This window comes from Bison bison, unplaced genomic scaffold (assembly GCF_000754665.1).
Source record: "Bison bison bison isolate TAMUID 2011002044 unplaced genomic scaffold, Bison_UMD1.0 scf7180017864030, whole genome shotgun sequence".
Taxonomy (NCBI): domain Eukaryota; kingdom Metazoa; phylum Chordata; class Mammalia; order Artiodactyla; family Bovidae; genus Bison; species Bison bison.
In genome coordinates, this window is record NW_011494602.1 from 3,260,263 (window position 1) to 3,283,772 (window position 23,510).

General features: G+C 41.8%; 1 protein-coding gene across 7 annotated transcripts in view; it reads right to left on the reverse strand.

Moving 5' to 3' along the window:
- Positions 1–23,510, reverse strand: part of PLCB4 (phospholipase C, beta 4) — a 488,269-nt gene that overhangs the window by 9,131 nt on the left and 455,628 nt on the right. For all 7 annotated transcript variants that reach the window (XM_010834225.1, XM_010834226.1, XM_010834231.1 and 4 more), the window contains 4 exons: positions 15,083–15,198; positions 13,705–13,780; positions 11,650–11,825; positions 8,241–8,342 (listed from right to left, as the gene is read on the reverse strand). In XM_010834225.1, the coding sequence (XP_010832527.1) occupies positions 8,241–8,342; positions 11,650–11,825; positions 13,705–13,780; positions 15,083–15,198 (470 nt within the window). The remainder of the gene's footprint in view (positions 1–8,240; positions 8,343–11,649; positions 11,826–13,704; positions 13,781–15,082; positions 15,199–23,510) is intronic.

Consider the following 23,510-nt stretch of genomic DNA (forward strand, 5'->3'; position numbering starts at 1 on the left):
CAAAGCTAGTGAGGTGATGGAATTCCAGTTGAGCTATTTCAGATCCTGAAAGATGATGCTGTGAAAGTGCTGCACTCAATATGCTAGCACATTTGGAAAACTCAGCAGTGGCCACAGGACTGGAAAAAGTCAGTTTTCATTCCAATCCCAAAGAAAGGCAATGCCAAAGAATGCTCAAACTACCGCACAATTGCACTCATCTCACACGCTAGTAAAGTAATGCTCAAAATTCTCCAAGCCAGGCTTCAGCAATATGTGAACCATGAACTTCCTGATGTTCAAGTCGGTTTTCGAAAAGTCAGAGGAACCAGAGATCAAATTGCCAACATCCGCTGGATCATGGAAAAAGCAAGAGAGTTCCAGACAAACATCTATTCCTGCTTTATTGACTATGCCAAAGCCTTTGTGTGGATCACAAGAAACTGTGGAAAATTCTGAAAGAGATGGGAATACCAGGCCACCTGATCTGCCTCTTGAGAAATCTGTATAGGTCAGGAAGCAACAGTTAGAACTGGACATGGAACAACAGACTGGTTCCAAATAGGAAAAGGAGTATGTCAAGGCTGTATATTGTCACCCTGCTTATTTAACTTACATGCAGAGTACATCATGAGAGATGCTGGGCTGGAAGAAGCACAAGCTGGAATCAAGACTGCCAGGAGAAATATCAATAACCTCAGATATGCAGATGATACCACCCTTATGACAGAAAGTGAAGAGGAAATAAAAAGCCTCTTTATGAAAGTGAAAGTGGAGAGTGGAAAAAGTTGGCTTAAAGCTCAACATTCAGAAAATGAAGATCATTGCATCTGGTCCCCTCACTTCATGGGAAATAGATGCGGAAATAGTGGAAACAGTATCAGACTTTATATTTTGGGCTCCGAAATCACTGCAGATGGTGACTGAAGCCATGAAATTAGAAGAGGCTTACTCCTTGGAAGAAAAGTTATGACCAACCTAGATAGCACATTCAAAAGCAGAGACATTACTTTGCCTTGCTAGGTCCATCTAATCAAGGCTATGGTTTTTCCTGTGGTCATGTATGGATGGTGAGAGTTGGACTGTGAAGAAGTCTGAGCGCCGAAGAATTGATGCTTTGAACTGTGGTGTTGGAGAAGACTCTTGAGAGTCCCTTGGACTGCAAGGGGATCCAACCGGTCCATTCTGAAGGAGATCAGCCCTGGGATTTCTTTTTTATTTTTTTTTAATTTATTTTATTTTTTAACTTTACAACATTGTATTGGCTGCCATATATCAAAATGAATCCACGCCAGGTATACATGTGTTCCCCATCTTGAACCCTCCTCCCTCCTCCCTCCCCATACCATCCCTCTGGGTCGTCCCAGTGCACCAGCCCCAAGCAACCTGTATCGTGCATCGAACCTGGACTGGCAACTCGTTTCTTACATGATATTTTACATGTTTCAATGCCATTCTCCCAAATCTTCCCACCCTCTCCCTCTCCCACAGAGTCCAAAAGACTGTTCTATACATCAGTGTCTCTTTTGCTGTCTCGTATACAGGGTTATCGTTACCATCTTTCTAAATTCCATATATATGCGTTAGTATACTGTATTGGTGTTTTTCTTTTTGGCTTACTTCACTCTGTATAATAGGTTCCAGTTTCATCCACCTCATTACAACTGATTCAAATGTATTCTTTTTAATGGCTGAGTAATACTCCATTGTGTATATGTACCACAGCTTTCTTATCCATTCATCTGCTGATGGACATCTAGGTTGCTTCCATGTCCTGGCTATTATAAACAGTGCTGCGATGAACATTGGGGTACACGTGTCTCTTTCCCTTCTGGTTTCCTCAGTGTGTATGCCCAGCAGTGGGATTGCTGGATCATAAGGCAGGTCTATTTCCAGTTTTTTAAGGAATATCCACACTGTTCTCCATAGTGGCTATACTAGTTTGCATTCCCACCAACAGTGTAAGAGGGTTCCCTTTTCTCCACACCCTCTCCAGCATTGCTTGTAGACTTTTGGATCACAGCCATTCTGACTGGTGTGAAATGGTACCTCATAGTGCTTTTGATTTGCATTTCTCTGATAATGAGTGATGTTGAGCATCTTTTCATGTGTTTGTTATCCATCTGTGTGTCTTCTTTGGAGAAATGTCTATTTAGTTCTTTGGGCAATTTTTTGATTGGGTCATTTATTTTTATAGAATTGAGCTGTAGGAATGCAACTCCTACAGCTCAATTCCAGCCCTGGGATTTCTTTGGAAGGAATGATGCTAAAGCTGAAACTCCAGTACTCTGGCCACCTCATGCGAAGAGTTGACTCATTGGAAAAGACTCTGATGCTGGGAGGCATTGGGGGCAGGAGGAGAAGGGGACGACAGAGGATGAGATGGCTGAATGGCATCACTGACTTGATGGACGTGAGTCTGAGTGAACTCTGGGAGTTGGTGATGGACAGGGAGGCCTGGTGTGCTGTGATTCATGGGGTTGCAAAGAGTCGGACACAACTGAGCGACTGAACTGGACTAATACTTCCTTTTCCTAATTTTTTGAGGAATTTTGAAATATACAATGTACAGAGAAAAAGACACAAAACATCTGTGTATCCATCACTCAGACTAGTCAATATTAATATGTTTTACCAATCTTGTCTCATATTTTTAAAGGAAATAAAAGTGTTGCAAATATAAACAAAGCCCCCTTTGTATTTTTCTTGACTCCATTTCCTCTCTTTCTCTCTCTCCAGAGGTAACCACTTTCTGAATTTTGGTGTTCCCATCAATTAAGATAGGCGGAAGAAACATCAACAGCCTCAGATATGCAGACGATACCACTCTAATGGCAAAACAAAGAGGAACTAAAGAGCCTCCTGATGATGGTGAAGGAGGAGAGTGAAAGAGCTGGCTTAAAGCTATATATTAAAAAAACTAAGATCATGGCATCCAGCCCATTACTTCACAGCAAATAGAAGGGGGAAAAGTGGAAACTGACAGATTTCCTCTTCTTGGCTCTAATATCACTAAGGATGTTGACTGCAGCCATGAAATCGGAAGATAGTAGATTGCTTCTTGGCAGGAAAGCTATGACAAGCCTAGATGGTGTGTTGAAAAGCAGAGACAATACTCTGCTGACAAAGGTCTGTTTAGTCAAGGCTATGGTCTTCCCAGGAGTCCGTTACGGTTGTGAGAGCTGGACCATAAAGAAGGCAGAACACCAAAGAATTGATGCCTTCGAACTGTGTGCTGGAGAAGATTCCTTGGACAGCAAGGAGATCAAACCAGTCATCACCAACTCGATGGACATGAGTCTGAGTGAACTCCGGGAGTTGGTGATGGACAGGGAGGCCTGGTGTGCTGCGATTCATGGGGTTGCAGAGTCGGACACGACTGAGCAACTGAACTGAACTGAACTGAACCACTGGATACAGAGTTATAATAAAGAAGTACATAGAGTTGAAATAAGAAAATGAAATTAAACATTTTCTGGTTATTAATAACTCATAATTTAAGACAATTTGTCCTCAACTGGACTGAAATCCACTTTTGCAACATATTTGAAAAAAATAGGATAAAGAACTATTTAAAAATTAGTATATTTTCAGGTTGAATTCTACATTCAAGTTTTAACAGTCTAAAACAGTTTAACGAGGATTTTATCATGGCATGAATATTTTATGTTTATGAGCTAAAGTGGATGATGTCCTTTCCATGTATACAAGGCCATTAAACAAAGTTCCTTTTCTGAGAATAACGTCCAGAGGATGGTACTTCATTGGAAATGACATTCAGTTGTGGATGTGTCTGGTGGTGAAAGTAAAGCCTGATGCTATAAAGAACAATATTTCATAGGAACCTAGAATGTTAGGTCTATGAATGGAGGTAAATTGGACATGGTCAAGCAGCATATGGCAAGACTGAACATGTTAGGAATCAGTGAACTAAAATGACAGGAATGGGTGAATTTAATTCAGATGGCCATTACATCTACTACTGTGGACAAGAATCCCTTAGGAGAAATGGAGTAGCCCTCACAGTCAATAAGTGTCTGAAATGCAGTACTTGTGTGCAATCTCAAAAATGACAGAATAAACTCGGTTCATTTTCAAGGCAAATCATTCAATGTCATGGTAATCCAAGTCTATGCCCCAACCACTAATGCTGAAGAAGCTGAAGTTGACCAATTCCAGGAAGACCTACAAGACTTTCTGGAACTAACACACACACACACACACACACACACACAGATGTCCTTTTCATCATAGGGGACTGAAATGCAAAAGTAGGAACTCAAGAGATACCAGGAGTAACAGGCAAGTTTGGCCTTGGAGTATAAAATGAAGCAGGGCAAAGGCTAACAGAGTTTGGTCAAGAGAACACACTGGTCATAGCAAATACCCCTTTTCAACAATGCAGGCAATGACTCTACATATGGACATCACCAAATGATCAACACCAAAATCAGATTGATTCTATTCTTTGCAGCCAAACATGGAGAAGCTCTATACAGTTAGCAAAAACAAGACCTGGAGCTGACTGTGGCCCAGATTATGAGCTCCTTGTTGCAAAATACAGGCTTAAATTGAAGAAAGGAGGGAAAACCACTAGGCCGTTTAGGTATGAAAGTGAAAGTCAAAGTCACTCAGTTGTGTCCGACTCTTTGCCACCCCATGGACTATATAGTCCATGGAATTCTCTAGGCCAGAATACTGGAGTGCGTAGCCTTTCCCTTCTCCAGGGGATCTTCCCAACCCAGGGATTGAACCCAGGTCTCCCCCATTGCAGGCAGATTCTCGACCAGCTGAGCCACAAGGGAAGCCCAAGAATACTGGAGCTGGTAGCCTATCCCTTCTCCAGTGGATGTTCCTGACCCAGGAATTGAACCAGGGTCTCATGCATTGGCGGTGGATTCTTTACCAACTGAGCTATCAGGGAAGCCAAAATGAGTCAGTCAGTCAGTGATACATACATACATATATATATATTTCCTCCATTTTGGACTTCATTCCCATTCAGGTCACCACAGTGCATTAAGCAGAGTTCACTTTACTATACGGTTGCTTGCTTAGTTGCTCAGTCACGTCCGACTCTTGCAATGCTTTGAACTACAGCCTTCTAGGAACTGAACCAAGGTCTCCTGCATTGCAGGTGGATTCTTTACCAACTGAGTATTCAGGTGTGTCTAAATCAAATCCCTTATGATTGTACAGTGGAGGTGATGAATAGATTCAAGGGATTAGATCTGGTAGACAGAGTGCTTGAAGAACTATGGACAGAAGTTCGTAACACTGTACAGAAGAAAATGACAAAACACCATCCCCCAAAATAAGAAATGCAAGAAGGCAAAGTGGTTGTCTGAGGAGTCTTTACAAATAGCTGAGGAAAGAAGAGAAGTGAAAGGCCAGGGAGAAAGGGAAAGACATACTCAACTGAATGCAGAGTTCCGGAAACAGCAAGGAGAGTTAAGAAGGCCTTCTTAAATGAACAACGCAAAGAAACAGAGAAAAACAACAGAACGGGAAAGACTAGAGATCTCTTCAAGAAAACTGGGGATATCAAGGGAACATTTCATGCAAAGATGGGCACAATAAAGGACAGAAATGGTATGGACCTAACAGAAGCAGAAGATATGAAGAACGAGTGGCAGCAACACACAGAGGAACTATACAAAAAAGGTCTTAATGACCCAGATAACCATGGTTGTGTGATCAGTCAGCTAGAGCCAGATATCCTGCAGCATGAAGTCAAGTGGGCCTTGGGAAGATTTACTATGAACAAAGCTAGTGGAGGTGATGGAATTCTAGCTGAACTATTTCAAATCCTAAAGATGCTGTTAAAGTGCTGCACTCAATATGCCAGCAAATGTGGAAAACTCAGCAGTGGCCATAAGACTGGAAAAGATCATTTTTCATTCCAATCCCAAAAAAGTGCAATGTCGAAGAATGTTCAAACTACCGCATGGTTGTACTTATTTCACATGCTAGCAAGGTAATGCTCAAATTCCTTCAAGCTAGGCTTCAGCAATATGTGAACTGAGAACTTCCAGATGTACAAGCTGGTTTTAGAAAAGGCAGGGGAACTGGAGATCAAATTTCCAACATTTCTTGGATCATAGAGAAAGCAAGAGAATTCCAGAAAAACATCTACTTCTGCTTATGCTAAAGCCTTTGACTCTGTGGATAATGACAAACTGTAGAAAATTCTTCAAGAGATGGGAATACTGGACCACCTTACCTGCCTCCTGAGAAACCGGTATGTGGATCAAGAAGCAACAGACATGGAACCACACATGGAAGAAATGACTGGTTCACAATTGGGAAAGGAGTACATCAAGGCTGTATATTGTCACCCTGCTTATTTAACTTCTATGCTAAATGCCAGGGTGAATGAATCACAAGCTGGAATCAAGATTGCTGGGAGAAATATCAACACCCTCAGATATGTAGATGATAACACTCAAATGGCAGAAAATGATGAGCAACTACAGAGTCTCTTGATACGGGTGAAAAAGCTGGCTTAAAACTCAGCATTCAACAAACTAAGATCATGGTATCTGGTCCCACCACTTCATGGCAAATAGAAGGGGAAAAAAGTAGAGGCAGTGACAGGTTTTTCTTGCACTCCAAATTCACCGAGGATGGTGATTTTAGCCATGAAATTAAAACATACTTGCTCCTTGGAAGGAAATCTATGACAAACGTGGATAGCATATTAAAAAGCAGAGATATCACTTTGCTGACAAAGGTCTGTATAGTCAAAGCTGCGGTTTTTCCAGTAGTGATGTGCGGATGTGAGAGCTGGATCATAAAGAAGGCTAAGTGCCAAAGAACCGATGCTTTCAAATTTGGTGCTGGAGAAGACTCATGAGAGTCTTTTGGAGTACAAGGAGATCAAACCAGTCAACCCTATAGGAAATCAACCCTACATATTATTTGGAAGGACTGGTGCTGAAGCTTAAGTGCCAATTCTTTGGCCACATGATACAAGACCTGACTCACTGGAAAGACTCATTGGAAAATGGGAACGATTTAAGTCAAAAGGAGCACCGGAGGATGAGATGGTTAGATAGCATCACCAACTTCATGGACACGAATTTGAGCAAAATTGGGGAGATAGTGAAGGACAGGGGAAGCTGGTATGCTGCATTCCATGGGGTTGCAAACAGTCAGATACCAGTCAGTGACTGAACAATAACAAGATAACTACGCCAATATGATGCACTGAATAAATTGAGTAATAATGTCCTTAAAGAGAAACAAATGACACTCTATGTTTATTGGGAAATTTCTTGTCCAAAGTGTTGAAAAGGTGATTTCTTTCCAGGTCAAATTTCTGTGGAATTCCAATCCCACTGCTGGCCTGTTAATTCTAAACCGTATTTAATCCACAAAGCTTCAGCATAAAAATGCACCAGATGGTGATACGCTTTATATTCTGCCAACTTGAAATGCGGTAAGTGCACTGGGCATCGAGTGCTGCTAACTGCCTCTCGGGGCCCATGACCAGCGATGCCCTCTTAGGTCCCCTTTACCAGCTTTGGCTAAAGCACTCGCACCTCGGCTCTTCTCTGGACGTCACACAAACCTCTCCCAATTCTATGTGGCCAAGGACTGATCAACACAGACGTACAAGAGGCACGTGCCCAGGCTCAAAGGAGCAGATCACGGTCGTTTACACTCCAGAGCTGGGGTCAGGCTGCAGAGGAACTCTAGCTGAGATCCTAGCCTTGCTTAGCCCCCGCCCTGGCCCACTCCTGCTTCCTCCTCTCTGCCCTGCTAAAGATGCTTTCCTCAGCAAATCACATGACCCAAAGTCCTATCTTGGTCTTTGTTTCTAGAACACCCATTCTTAGACAAGGACAAACCAGAAAACCTGAGGGAGGTGATTTGAGATGATCCCTAGTGTCAAGGTCAGTACAAGGCCTATAGACTGCAAACACATTCAGGATGGGCTTAACACCTGAGCAAATGAGATGCTTTCAGGGTGACCTAAGCATCATGTGGGAAGGATATTTTGCCATAATTTATACAGTTTTGTTTATGCCAGATTTTATGCAATTTTGGAAACGAGCATACATATATTGAATGTAAATATGTTTTACTAGTGGTAGTAAACAATCAGAAGATGTTTTATAGCAACAATAATATCTTTCCAGCAGTTATAACAGCAGGATTCTAGGCCAGCACTCACAAGGTTTTTTAATATCTCAAATGTGAGTGTGTGTGTACACTGGATTCAGTATTATATTCTTGCAGTGAGCATTCCAACTTACCTTTCCCGTTCTGCTTTATTCTTGATGGATTTATCTTGGCTGATGGCTTTGCTATTTTCCATAGAAATCTTAGCTTGGTGTGCTCGCATCTCTTTGCTTTCCCTGTGTATTAAAATAAAAACAAAACCAGGAAGTGATCATTTTGTAATGCACAGACATCGAATCACTATGCTGTACACCAGGAACTAACACAGTCTCGTAGGTCAGTTATACTTAAAAAAGAAAGAAAACCAACCAAACTCATAAAAAAGAGATCAGATTTGTGGTTTCCAGAGGCAGGGTTGAGGGGAAGGGAAGTTGGATGAAGGAGGTCAAAAAGTATCAACTTCCTGTTTAGTCACTAAGTCATATCCTGGCTCTTTGTGACGCCATGGACTGTAGCCCACTAGGATCCTCTGTCCATGGGATTTCCTAGGCAAGACTATTGGAATGGGTGCCATTTCCTTCTCCAGGGGATCTTCCTGACCCAGAGATTGAACTCACTTCTATTTGGCAGGTAGATTCTCTACCACTGAGCCACCTGGAACAAACTTCCAATTATATGATAAATAAGTACTACGGATGTAATGTACAACATGACTAAGACATATGTTATATAAACATGAAAGTTGTTAAGACAGTAAATACTACAAGTTCTCATTATGAGAAAAAGTACTTTTCCTTTTATTTTGTATCTGTATGAGATGATGGAGGTTCACAAAACTTATTGTAATCATTTCATGATATACGTAGGCCAAAGCAGTATGCTGAGCAGCTGACATTATACAGTGCTGTATATCCATTATACCTCAGTAAAACTGTAAGGGAGAAAAAGACACCAGGGGAGTGGAGAGTGAGTGTTCAGTAGGTAGAGTTTCAGTTGGGGAAGATGATAAAGTCCTGGAGCTGGGTGGTAGTGACTGATGGTTACAACAGTGTGAATACACATTATGCTACACACTTACAAACAGTTGACATAGTAAATTTTGCATTGTAGACTTTTAACTCTAATTAAAAATATAAACAAAAAACAAATTTCATATGTAACAAGAGGACTGGGTTCACTTTTTATCTCATTACTGAGATCATGAAGTTGTCTTGCGTTCTGTGAGAAGGAGGGCAGGAGCCCCAGTCCACAAGCATGATTCTCCTGGGGGCGCGGGGCACTCGCTGTGAAGTGTCAGTGCTGGGCTGGGAAGAAGAGACACGAGGCGTGTCTAACGTAACCCCAACCACACGATGAGCCTATACAGCTGCCCAGAGTAGGACACTGTCATTAAGTCATCAACATGCGAGATGCATTCTGAATAAATAAAAGCTACAAATCCAAGTTATATACACATATCTCAGGCAATCACGTTTACAAGCCTATATACAATAAGACAAAGGGGAATAGTAAGTACTGCATGAGAATAATCAAAGAATGCACAGGGACAAACGCTTACAGTCAGGAAAACACGGATTTTCCAGCTTTGTCCCATGTTTTTTTGCGGGGCTCAGATTGCTTGGAAGAGAAAGGATGTTCTAACACTCACAAATGACTGTCTTGAGTTCTGACAGCCCAGGGGTGTGAAGGGGACAAATGATTTCAAATAAACACAGGAAACGGGGGCAGGGAGCTTACAGGTGACTGATCACCGAGTGTGAATGGGTGTGTGTACCACAAAACTCATCTCTTTGGACTACTGATGAGCACATACGCACACCACTTAGAATCTGAACATGAAAGTATTAACACAGAATCTTCTCTGGAACCTATGGTGATCTCCTTGGAGCACTGCCCGGACATGGGCAGGTTAAGTGCTGTTTGTACTTTGTGGAAAACGATGGATAAAACTGAAACAGAGAGGTCTCCAGTCGGAGGACTTAGGGACACAGAAGCTGGATATGCACAGAAACTCCTGGGCCCGAGAAACTGGCTCTCAGAATTGTTCGTACCTTGTTATTAAATGGACCATCTCTTCATTCATTCATTCAACAAGCACTTATCAATAACCAAGTAATGTTGCCAAATGTTAGGAAGGCAAGAATTTTTTAACCTAGAACAAGAGCTGTGATGGTGACAAAGAAACATGACCACAGGATACTTAACAAAAAGCTTCAGTGCTGCTGTTACTTTGAAAAATACTCCTGCCATGGATCTATTTTTTAAGGTAAATTAGTAATAAGGTTATGGTTCCTTCAAATGACTTCCGAAGTCATGCAAGAATTCATTTACTTTTTTTTTTCTTTTGGACAATGCCTACTGTTTGGGATAATTTTTTCTCCTTTATTCAACTACAATAAAAGATCAGAAGAGAGTACCTTATTCTTCAAAGTATCTTCGAATAAGGGTGGACATCTAAAATCTGATATTGTAGAAATGGTCAAAGGGAAGATGATGAACCGAACTTTCTGTGTACTAAATCAAGAGCATTTCTAAGGGGGAAAAGGCACTTTTAATCCTATACAAATAAACAGAATACTTTAAAAGGGATATGGTATGGTACTTGAGCCCACAAGAAACTCAGCATGGCATGCATACTTCATTTAGTTGGCTCATGAGAGAATCAGAAACTACGGCAAAAATATTTCACGTTCTTATGGTTGTGTATCACGCCATAATGAGGTTTGGAATCTGGGAATGTGCCTACATAATTCATTTCAGAAGTTTAAAGGTTTTTTTTTTTTGGATTTGTTTGTAAAATGCTTCTGTTGTATACTTTCTGGTATGTATCAACAGACCGCCACTGCAGCACACAATTGGCCCTAAAGAAGACGGACAAGCTGCAACCAAGCTGCAATAAAAAGACATCACTGACATCAACAGTCTTCTGCCTGGGGAAAAAGTCCAGCTCACCATCTGCAGTGTCTTTAATATGATACTCAGTGTGCTGAAATGGGGAGAGGCAAAAATACACAGATACTTTTTGCTATTTCTTGATCAGACCTGCCTTTCTAAAATTTATAGACACCCTGACAATGGAAAGGAAGGTATCTCTGAGCCATCAGAACCAACCATTCTAGGAGTTCAACTGCTTGGTCTTTATCTCCTTCTGTGTCTTTCCTTCCTAAGAGGTTCCAGATCATTTCTTAAAAGCCAAATCTGGCCCTATCATCTTGCGAAGCCTCCAGAACCACTCGGAGGCAGCAGAGTCTATGATAATTTTTAGTCTGTATTGTACGCTACTTGTAATGTAACTTAATTGGTTGTAGGAGTATGATATCTTGCCACCACTTGGAAGCATTTTGATGGGCGAGGCCATTTCTTATAGTTCCTCTTGCCACATGAGCTCTGTGACAGAGTATACAAAAAAGCTCAATGTTATATGTGAAGTTGATTTTCCTTACTACCCTGACACGTGTGCATACACACACACACACACACACACACACACACACACACTAGTCGTTTTAAAAACGGAGTTTCCTCTGGAGCTAAGTTGCCCACCTGTCATGGGACAGTTTCAGCTGCTGGGTCTGCTGCTCGTGGGCGCTGATCAGGAGCTTTCTGAGCAGCTCGCACTGCTGGCTGAGGTGCAGGTCCCGGATCTCCTGCTCCTCCGCACTGTGGGTGTTGATCATGTCTGACCACTCCTTTGTGTGCTGTGCCACAATCTCCTTGACCTGCGTGGGGAAAAGAGGTGGTGCCACCTGGAATTCTCACAATTCCAGGGAGGAACTAAAAGCACAATATTAACCATGCATTTCAGATCCCCCTCATTGATTTACTTGGTTAGAACCAGTAAAAATATGTACTAACCAACAGGAACTAGGAAGTCATCACTTTTTAAAACAGGGCAATCATTTTGGCTCTAGATATTTAACCATGACCCATTTCTCTGCCTAAGTTGCCGACACACTGGTTTGTCTGGTTCTTGGGCTCCTTTACCGATTCGATGAGAATTCTCTTCATCTCCTCATGCTTTTCCAGCTTCACTTCCACAAGGTCACAGGTCTGAATAGAGAGCTGTATGTTCTCTTATTCCTGGGTCATGATTTATTGTGTCATCTTAGCAAACGCTGGGGTAGACAGTCTTCCCCTGCAGAGAGTAGCTGTGCTCTTCGCACTGTGGGTTTTACGGCTCATCAAGTGCTAGAGTCTATTTCTCCAGCTCGTTGAGTCTGGCTGACCCGTGACTTGCTTTAGCCTGTAAGACTGCAGCAAATGTGATGCAAAGAGAAGCTGTGCAAGTGCTTATCCTTTCTCTATTCTTGGAACTCTGAGAAGCCTGTGCTAGCCTGCTGGAGAGTGAGAGGTCATACAGTTAAAAACCACCAGCCGCCAGCTTCCTACCAGAGACCTCAGAGACGCCACCAGTCCCAGCCGACTGCTGACACACCCAAGTCCAGATGGATTCAGTAGAGCTGTCCAGGGGCATATAGTCTGAGTTCTAACCCACTGAACTGTCAGTTAATACACGGTAGTTGGAAATGGCAACCCACTCCAGGGTTCTTGCCTGGAGAATCCCAGGGACGGGGGAGCCTGGTGGGCTGCCGTCTATAGGGTCGCACAGAGTCGGACTGAAGCGACTTAGCAGCAGCAGCAGTTGTCTTAAGCCACTAAATTTTGGGGTGGTGTTTCATTCAGCAAAAGCAATTGATACAGTAACCAAGGTTTCTACTTTTGTATTTACACAAAGTGTCTAAAAATGATGGAGTATCACATAGTCATTAATTCTCAAACATTCTAGTTAAGAGGAGGAAAAAAGAGAGTAGGGAACAGCTCTCAAAAATATGCAGCTTTAGACTCTTTAGACCTCTTTAGGCTGCAAGGTAGAACAGACGCAAATACACAGCTCTGCGGAGAACTTCCGTTTGGAACGCCTGGCTGGCCCAGGTGTGTGGCAGCGTCGCTCGCTGGATGATGGAGCTTCAGGTAGATGGAGGACACTGGCTGGTTTGACCAAAAGCTATAGTTGGAAACCTTGTCTTTAACAGTTCTTTTTCTTTTATGACTATTATCATAATATATTTATGTTCTTGACTGCAACATGGTGCTTGGTTCTTCAAGACGTCTGTAATCACAGTTCATGTCCCCTAAACGCCTATTTTCTTGTGTTTTGTAGGGGGGTAATATGAGTGATTAGGCTCATATCCTAGAATCTTAGCTCTGGAATTTTCCCCATCCCTAAACTTCCACAGCAAGGTTAGAATGGAAAATTAAATTATTGACTAAAAAATAAATATTGAAATAAGAGTTACTGAACCCTCCGGATGGGTGGTTTTCTGTCATACGTTCAATGTCACCTCTATAAGGAAGTACTTCTATATTCTACACAACATTTCCTTTTAATCCATTTATTGTTTTCCTGATGCCTCTGAGGCAGACGACATAGACGTTGGGAATATATGTCTACAATGAAGGACAGGTGTTCCATGAAATGCCTCTTCTCTAATGCAGTGGGCCCAGACCAACCCCGGGGTACTGTTATTTCTGATTAAAACTGGGTGCAGCTTCAAAACAAATTACCAAGTTGTTGTGTAAAAATAGGCATTTTCTTACCTTAGATTTGTGATCTGATGTCAGCGTCTGAATTTTAATTTCTGTTTCTTTCTTCATTTCAAGACAATTACTTCCCCTGAAAATGGAAAACCGCAAATGCATGCCAAGCATGAGATATCTTCCTGCTCCCAGAGGCCTTTGCTCCAAAGCCTTCTGATGAAGACAATTAGTTCATCACACTTGGGACGTCACGGCTCACTGGGCAACCTCAGTTCTTCTAGTAATAGATGCACACCTTACAAAATCTCTGTATCATGATTACTGAATTCAACCACTACACAAACAGCCATTTCAGACCTAACAATTATTTCATTGTAAAGGATTTGTTGTCAGTTTCCATTTTGGTTCCTGCTGTTCTTCAAGCTATTTTTCATTTATTCAATAATATACTATTTATGATGAGAACTGAAAAACAGGACTTCAGCCTTGAAGTGAATTTTCAATTCTTCTACTTTGGTTGTAAAGCCAGATTTTTGTCTTTGACACATGCCAGCAAGGGAGAAAAATAGCATTTCTTGGCACTACGGGGTAATTTTTGCTTCTTACTCCATTGTGAGTAGGAAATATATACTAGGCAATTGCCCAGAAAGCATTACTGCCTATTTCAGTGATTATTTTTTCCTTTTGGAATATCCGCATCATTGCTGAAACCAGAGTAGGCCCTGAGCATCTGTCTTCAGCATGTGTGCTCTGATTTATTACAGCCTAAGTCAGAATGCTTCATCGTGTTATTAATGGAGAGTGCCTCTGAGAGACACACTCTAAACATCCAACTGATCACTTCTCCATGGCTGGCACTGCGTGTGTTTTTCCCTACTCTGTTATTCAGTTAGCTTGCAACATCACAGAAACTCTTTGAAAGAGTTTATCTAGAATTCAGCTATACAGAAACATCTCCCTAGCTGAATTCTAGATAAACTCTTTCAAAGTAAATGCAATGGCAGGTTTTATTCAACAGTTTTAGCTGTTGGCATAAGCTAAAGATTCTTGAAATATTAAACAACAAAACTGGATTTTTCCTCCTTGAGTACATCAACCTCATTATTTATTACCTGGTGATGCAAAATGCTTTCTGGAATTTCCCAACTTTGTCTTTCCTTCTCTCCCCATTAACCTTAAAGGTACTTACATGGAAAACTCATGAAAGACACAGTTATTATTTTATTAACCAACACCTGTAGAACTTGAACAAAGCTCCTCTTTCCACTTCAGTCACTCCCTTTAGCTTAGTAAGTCTCTTATTTTCTGAAATCATTTTTAATGATGAAAACACAGTTAAGACTAAGTTCTTCCTTGGCCTAAACAGGCAGCTAAACTGTGGGAAAAGACAAAACATAAAAAGGCAAAAATGCTCCAGAAGGAAATCAACAGCCTTTACCCTTTCTTCTTCATTGCCTTCTCTAGGATTTTCTCGTGAGTCAATTTCTCCTTGTCGTACTGTGCCACAATCTTGTCAACTTGAGTGCAATGGAGTTTCTGCATGGTACTGTGCTCCTGCAGAAGAATTTGTAGTTACAAGTCAGACTTGCAGTGAGGCTGATAAACTTTAGTCCACATTGGGCTGGCATAATTTTCACCAGTACCTGTGGAGTCTCGGTTTGAAAATCAGGAAGTAACTGAGTCTGGGAGCTGGAAAGACTTCCAACCTCCCAGGCAACCTGAGAGTTTCTTGTGTCCCCATAAGGCCTCGCTGACAAGGGGGTCTCCAGCCTCAGTCCAATGAACATGCCTACCTCAAAAGGCAGCCCTGCCCACTGCTGGGCAGCACCAATCATCCCAAAGTTCTTTCCTCTGCACATAGAACTCCACCCATCCATCTTGTTTTTCTTTTTCTTCTTTGTCCGTACCATGTGGGATCTTAGTACCCTGACCAGGGATGGAACCCATGCTCTGCTTTGGTGAGAGTGCTCAGTCTTAACCTCTGGACCACCAGGGAATTCCCTCACCATCCACCTTTGCTCTGCTGTCTGAGTCATCTAACTGGTCCACAGCCCCTTCCTCAACCTAGTGCCCAGAATGCAAGGTCAGCCACCACATTTCTTCTCTTTTACATGCTGAGTACAGCTATTCATCATGTGGCATGGCGTCTACACACCAGGGACATTTGGGAAGGTCTTGAACACTGTCATTGCGCAATGAGAACTGCCACTGTGGTTTCACTGTCAGCTCATTTTGCATCCCTAACAATATTTTTGCCAGCTTCCTTATCAAGATGTACTCACAAGGAAGACAGAAGGTTCAGGAGCCCTGGCCTTCAGCTTTACAGATATTTAAAATATTTCTCCATCTGCTTCCTCTAATCACTGAAATGGACTGAAAGGCTTTGAAAATAAGTGCTTCTCTATGAACATTACTTTTTCCTGATAATTTGGCCACATTCAGGGACTTAATGAAATCAGATTCTTTAGCTACTCAGCCCCTAAACACAGAGGAAAATATTACTATCAGTAATATTTACTCCAAGATGATGCTTAATGTGATATCCTAGTATTACTCTTGAGAAACTTAGAGAAATGAGATGATATTAAAGTCTGGAATTGGTAGACTATATTCAGCTTATACAGCTACCCTCATGGTCATGTTTGCTTTTGCTTACTTTTCAAAGTGTGGTCCAAAGAAGACATACAAATGGCTAACCAACACATGAAAAGATGCTCAACATCACTCATTATTAGAGAAATTCAAATCAAAACCACAATGAGGTACCATCTTACTCTAGTCAGAATGGCCACCATCTCAAAGTCTACAAACAATAAATGCTGGAGAGGGTGTGGAGAAAAGGGACCCTCTTACACTGTTGGTGGGAACACAAACTAGTACAGCCACTATGGAGAACAGTGTGGAGATTCCTTAAAAAAACTGGAAATAGAACTGCCACACAACCCAGCAATCCCACTGCTGGGCATCCACACTGAGGAAACCAGAACTGAAAGCGACACGTGTACCCCAGTGTTCATCGCAGCACTGTTTACAATAGCCAGGACGTGGAAGCAACCTAGATGCCCATCAGTAGGCGAATGCATAAGGAAGTTGTGGCACAGATACACCATGGGACATTACTCAGCTATAAAAAATAACACAATTTGAGTCAGTCCTAATGAGGTGGATGAAACGATTATCCAGAGTGAAGTCAGAAAGAGAAACACCAATGCAGTATGCTAACTGCTACTGCTAAGTCACTTCACTCGTGTCCGACTCTGTGCGACCCCATAGACGGCAGCCCGCCAGGCTCCCTTGTCCCTGGGATTCTCCAGGCAAGAACACTGGAATGGGTTGCCATTTCCTTCTCCAATGCATGAAAGTGAAAAGTGAAAGGGAAGTTGCTCAGTTGTGTCCAACTCTTCGCGACCCCATGGACTGCGGCCTACCAGGGTCCTCCGTATACTAATGCATATATATGAAATTTAGAAAGATGGTAATGATGACCCTATATGCAAGACAGCAAAAGAAACACAGACGTAAGGGACAGACTTTTGGACTTTGTGGGAGAGGTGAGGGTGAGATTTGAGAAAATAGCATTGAAACATGTATATTATCATATGTAAAACACATGACCAGTGCAAGTTCAATGCATGAAGCAGGGCACTCAAAGCAGGTGCTCTGGGACAACCCAGACGGATGGGGTGGGGAGGGAGGGGGCTTCAGGATGGGGGACACATGTACACCCATGGCTGATCCATGTCGATGCATGGCAAAAACCACTACAATATTGTAAAGTAATTAGCCTCCAATTAAAATAAATAAATTAGTTAAAAAAATAAGGTATGCAACAAAAGTGAGTGACTTAATTTTTAAAAAGTTGATTTTCTTCCTAAGAAAATCACCTTGAACCTAATTCATGAATATCTTTAAAGATTTCATAAAATATAAATGGGGAAGTGATTTTGAACCTTACCAAGATTTCATTAATTTCCAGTGTTGCTAGTGAGTTAACACAGGAGTTGATCTACAGTTATTATATACATCAATTCTTCAGAAATGCATTGGTGCAGTCTTCCTGTCAGGTCAATAAATGCCTTTGGGAGAAGGCGTAGAGAAGGGTGGCGATGGGTCCTTGGAATAGGCTCTAGAAACAGGGACAATGGGGTGGTCCTAGATGATGTTACTCTGCTCTGGATCTGGGGTCAGAGAATTATATGCAACAATGTCTTGCTTAATTTGTGGTTGGAACAGCTGATAAATCTAGTCCTAGTACCAATCTACTCCTAGTACTGGGCTGGCCAAAAAGTTCATCTGGGTTCTCCATAAGAGCTTATGGAAAAACCCAAGTGAATTTTTGGCCAACCCAATACATGCTCTTGAAATAAACACATTTCAGTCAGGGCTTCTGCATTGGATTAAGGATGTGAACAGTCTCAGGTCTTGGGACAAGCCACTTAATCCCAATCTGTCCATCTTTATAATTGGGATAGTGATATCTACTTTAGTGGGTTGTTAGGATTAAAAGTAAATATAATATAAATCATATTTCAAATGCTTATTAAGCCTTATTCAAAATATGTTGTTCTTCAGTTGCCAAGTTGTGTCTGATTTTTTGTGACCTCATGGACTGCAGCGCGTTAGGCCTTCCTGTCTAATTCAAAATATGGTGACATACAAATCTACTTATATTTTTTGATCCTCATGAAAACATGCAGAGTGATTTGAGAGAACAGCCAGTGAAATTAAATCAATAAACCTTTCCTTCAAGTTTAACACACCACCCCAAGAATAGATTGACATGTTGATGTATCCTTATTTAAATGGATTTAGCTACTTCTGTAGCAGCAGCACTGTTATGCAGGAAAAACACTAAAAAATACTGCTCCTGCTGTTAAGTCGCTTCAGTCGTGTCTGACTCTGTGCAACCCCATAGATGGCAGCCCACCAGGCTCCCCTGTCCCTGGGATTCTCCAGGCAATAACACTGGAGTGGGTTGCCATTTCCTTCTCAAATGCATGAAACTGAAAAGTGAAAGTGAAGTCACTTAGTCGTGTCTGAAAATACTAGCCTTCCTTAAAAGATTTAATAATCATCATGCCTGTCTGCACATGTATTAATTTCCCTGGACAACTAAACAAGGGGATCTGTGAAAGTCTAGGGGCTTCCTAGGTGGCTCAGTGGGTAAAGAATCTGCCTGCAATGCAAGAGATGCAGGCAGACACGAGTTTGATCCCTGGGTCAGGAAGATCCCCTGAAGGAGGAAAGGCAATCCACTCCTATATTCTTGCCTGGAAAATCCCATGGACAGAGGAGCCTGGCGAGCTACAGTTCATGGGATCACAAAGACTTGGACATGACTGAAGTGACTGAGCACACATGCAGGTAAGTCTAGAATAAAACATTCTAGAGGTGCTACCAGACATGGAACAGACTGGTTCCAAATCAGGAAAGGAGTACATCAAGGCTGTACATTATCATCCTTCTTATTTAACTTATACAGAGAGCACATCATAAGAAATGCTGGGCTGGATGAAGCAGAAGCTGGAATCAAGATTGCTGGGAAAAATATCAGTAATCTCAGATATGCAGATGACACCATCCTTATGGCAGGAAGTGAAGAGGAACTAAAGAGCCTCTTGATGAAAGTGAAAGAGGAGAGTGAAAAAATTGACTTAAAGCTCAACATTCAGAAAACGAAGATCATAGCATCCGGTCCCATCACTTCATGGCAAATAGATGGAGAAACAATAGAAACAGTGACAGATTTAACTTTCTTGAGCTGCGAAATCACTGCAGATGGTGACTGCAGCCATGAAGGTAAAAGACTCTTGCTCCTTGGAAGAAAAGCTATGACCAACCTAGACAGTGTATTAAAAAGCAGAGACATTACTTTTCCAACAAAGGTCTGTCTAGTCACAGCTATGGTTTTTCCAGTGGTCATGTATGGACATGAGAGCTGGACCATAAAAAAAGGCGAGCATTGAAGAATTGATGCTTTTGAGCTGTGGTGTTGGAGAAGACTCTTGAGAGGCCCTCGGACTGCAAGGAGATCCAACCAGTCAATCCTAAAGGAAGTCAGTCCTGAATATTCACTGGGAGGACTGATGCTGAAGCTGAAACTCCAATACTTTGGCTACCTGATGTGAAGAACTGATGCATTGGAAAAGACCCTGATGCTGGGAAAGATTGAAGGCAGGAGGAGAAGGGGCTGACAGAGGATGAGAAGGTTGGATGGCATCACCAACTCAATGGACACGAGTTTGAGTAGGCTCTAAGAGTTGGTAATGGACAGGCAGGCCTGGCGTGCTGCAGTTCACGGAGTTGCAAAGAGTCGGACACGACTGAACGACTGAACTGAACTGAGAAGTGCTACATTCCTGTGTCTCTTGCAAATATCACTGAAAGGCAGGTGGAAAAGATTGCTTCTTTATATATTCTAGTGTAGTACAAGAAAAAAAAAGAGGCTTTGAGGGTTGGAAATTAGCTGGCATAGACCACTGCTTAAGGAAGTAGTATGGTGAGCCCTAATTAACCCCATTAGATACAGGAATGAGGGTGTATGCACATAAAGGCATTCATGATAGATTCACGGATATAAGACATACTCTACAAGTCTCCTTTTCTTGCCAGCACAAAGCCCAATGCTGGGTACAGAATAGATACAATAAATATTTGCTGCATGAATAAAGAAATTAATAGCATGGGAGAGCAGCAAGAGGACTTGGATTCCACTCCCAGCTCAGTTCATAATTACCCCGGAGGCAACATATATAAACCTTTCCAGGTCTCAATTTCTTTATTAGAAAACTGAACAATATCTGTTTGCCCAACATAATTCAGGGTTATGAGCTGCAAGTTACTAATGTATATAGAAATAATTTAAAAAATTAGAAGCATATTGAATTAAAATGATTACAATGACTACACATGACAAAAAAATGGCCTTGGAAAGTTCTCTCTCTGTGCTCAAAACTATCCCTGTGTGCCCTGTGTAGCAGCCAGCAACGATTGAAGTTTTGGGATAATCTGGTTCCCAGACATCACTTCTCCTTTCACAAAGGAACAAGGTCCTAATTACTGATCACCAAAGGATGGGGGGCAAGCCTCAGCTTCCTGTTGTACAAAATAGAGGAGCCAGGAAATTATTTCTAGGCTTATTTAGCTAAAAACAACAAACAACAGTAACAATAAACACCAACTATCATAGATTTTATGTTTTTGGTCCCTAACTAAGTTATGAGACCCTATGGAACAGAGAGTTTGTCATTCATTCAGGTCAAGAGTACCAAAATTAAAATATGCTGACTTAAAAGTCAGTCTTAATCAGGACATTTTGGAGAAATAAATGTGCAGCTTTTCAGTAGAACTTGTATATGTTTCTATCAAAGTTAAGAGTAGTTTCAGCTTCTCTTTTTTTAAAGTTATTTTAATTGGAAGCTAATTATTTTACAATATTGCAGTGGTTTTTGCCATACATTGACATGAATCAGCCATGGGTGCACATGTGTCTCCCCCATAGTGAACCCCCCTCCCACCTCCCTCCCCACCCCATCCCTCTGGGTTGTCCCAGTGTACCGGCTTTGAGTGCCCTCTTCATGCATCGAACTTACACTGATGATCTATTTCACATATGGTAATGTACATGTTCCAATGCTATTCTCTCAAATTATCCCACCCTCGCCTTCTCCCACAGAGTCCAAAAGCGTGTTCTTTACATCTGTGTCTCTTTTGCCATCTTGCGTATAGTCATCATTACTGTCTTCCTAAATTCCATATATATATAAATGCATTAATATACTATATTGGTGTTTCTCTTTCTGGCTTACTTCACTCTGTATAATAGGCTCCAGTTTCATCCACCTCATTAGAACTGACTCAAATGCATTCTTTTTTTATAGCTGAGTAATATTCACTGTGTATATGTACCACAACTTCCTTATCCATTCATTGGCCGATGGACATCTAGGTTAAATTCAGCTTCTTTTGTGAAAAACATCTGCTGCAATTCATTCTTTTGCCTGCTGTGACTCTAGGCTTAAATTCTCACCCCACAAATGATGCCGAGGCATCTGAGTAAACTGTTTGCTCAGCACGCACCTCTGAGATGACCAGCAGGCTGTCTCTGTGGGTGGTTGCTGTGTTTCTGCTCATTTCTACTTCATGACAGAGCTGTAGGTTTGTTACTGACTTTTTATCATGAGTTACCTGTGATGAGTTTAACAGCAGCCTTGGTGTTCATTATCAGAAAAACTGCTTGCCTAACACAGACTACATTTTCCATTAGCAGCTTTCTCGAAATGTCAAATTTTAGTTGTTTTCTCAGGCATTTTATTTGACTCATTTGTGGTGATACTGCAAACTGATGGTCCAGAAGATGCATCCTGTTTTATTTTTCAGCCTACATGGTATTTCAGAAAAAGTCTGTCTTAGTGTCAATATTTAAAGAAGAGGAGGTTCACATATGACCTGATTCTACGCTTCTCCTTTAGAAAACGAAGGTGGCTTACAGACTCTCAAGGCACCGGAGGTGGGAACTGAGTCTGACTTGCCCTCTTGACAGGAATGAGGGCTCCTTGTTTTCCATTCGGGACCGACTTCCTTCATTTACTTCTTTTACTTCCACTGATTTGGAATTCCTCTTCCAGTGTATCATTGGGGATATTTATTTAACTTTGGGTTTCAATGTTTTGCTCTCAGGGCTAGACCATATGTGATAATTGAAAATCATCCCCGTGTCTTAGCAAAAGCAACCCTAGCTCTTTCTGTATCTCATCTAATGGACACGTGAAAAACCATTTCCTTAGTTTCCATTTCAAATGGAAGAGGTTGTTACAGAAAGTGAGAGACAAGTAGCAGATTCACTGCCAACTGCGTTGAGGGTCACAACAATCGGCCACTGCCATTTCCCCCAAACTGGGCCTGCTGGCATCTCCACTCCATTCAGGGCTAGAATGGGCATTACTCCTGTCTGTTCGTCCCATGATCCTAACAGCAGATACCGTCTCTCTCTCTCTTTTTTAACTGGAATACAGCTTCTTTACAATGCTGTGTGGTCTCTGCTTACAGCAGAGTGACTCAGCCACATACTTACATATATCCCTTCGTGTTTGGGTCTCCTTCATCACAGAGCACTGAGCAGAGCTCCCTGAGCCACACAGCAGGTTCTCATTAGCTATCTATTTTATACTTAGTATTGATAGTGTATCAAGACGAACTGAAGAGCCTTTTTTTGGGCTCCAAAATCACTGCACATGGTGATTGCAGCCATGAAATTAAAAGAGGCTTGCTCCTTGGAAGAAAAGCTATGACCAACCTAGACAGCATATTAAAAAGCAGAGACATTACTTTACCAACAAAGGTCCGTCTAGTCAAGGCTATGGTTTTTCCAGTAGTTATGTATGAATGTGAGAGTTGGACTGTGAAAAAAGCTGAGCACTGAAGAATTGATGCTTTTGAACTTGGTGTTGAACAAAACTCTTGAGAGTCCTTTGGACTGCAAGGAGATCCAACCAGTCCATCCTAAAGAAAATCAGTCCTGAATATTCATTGGAAGAACTGATGCTGAAGCTGAACTCCAACACTTTGGCCACCAGATGCAAAGAACTGACTCAATGGAAAAGCCCCTGATGCTGGGAAAGATTGAAGGTAGGAGGAGAAGGGGACGACAGCGGATGAGATGGTTGGATGGCATCACCAACTTGATGGACATGAGTTTGAGTAAGCTCTGGGAGTTGGTGATGGACAGGGAAGCCTGGCGTTCTGCAGTCCAGGGGGTCACAAAGAGTCAGACATGACTGAATGACTGAATTGAATTGACTGAACTGATCAATAGTGTATAGCTTGGGATTCACACTTATTTCTTTGGCTTTCTTTTAGAAATGGCA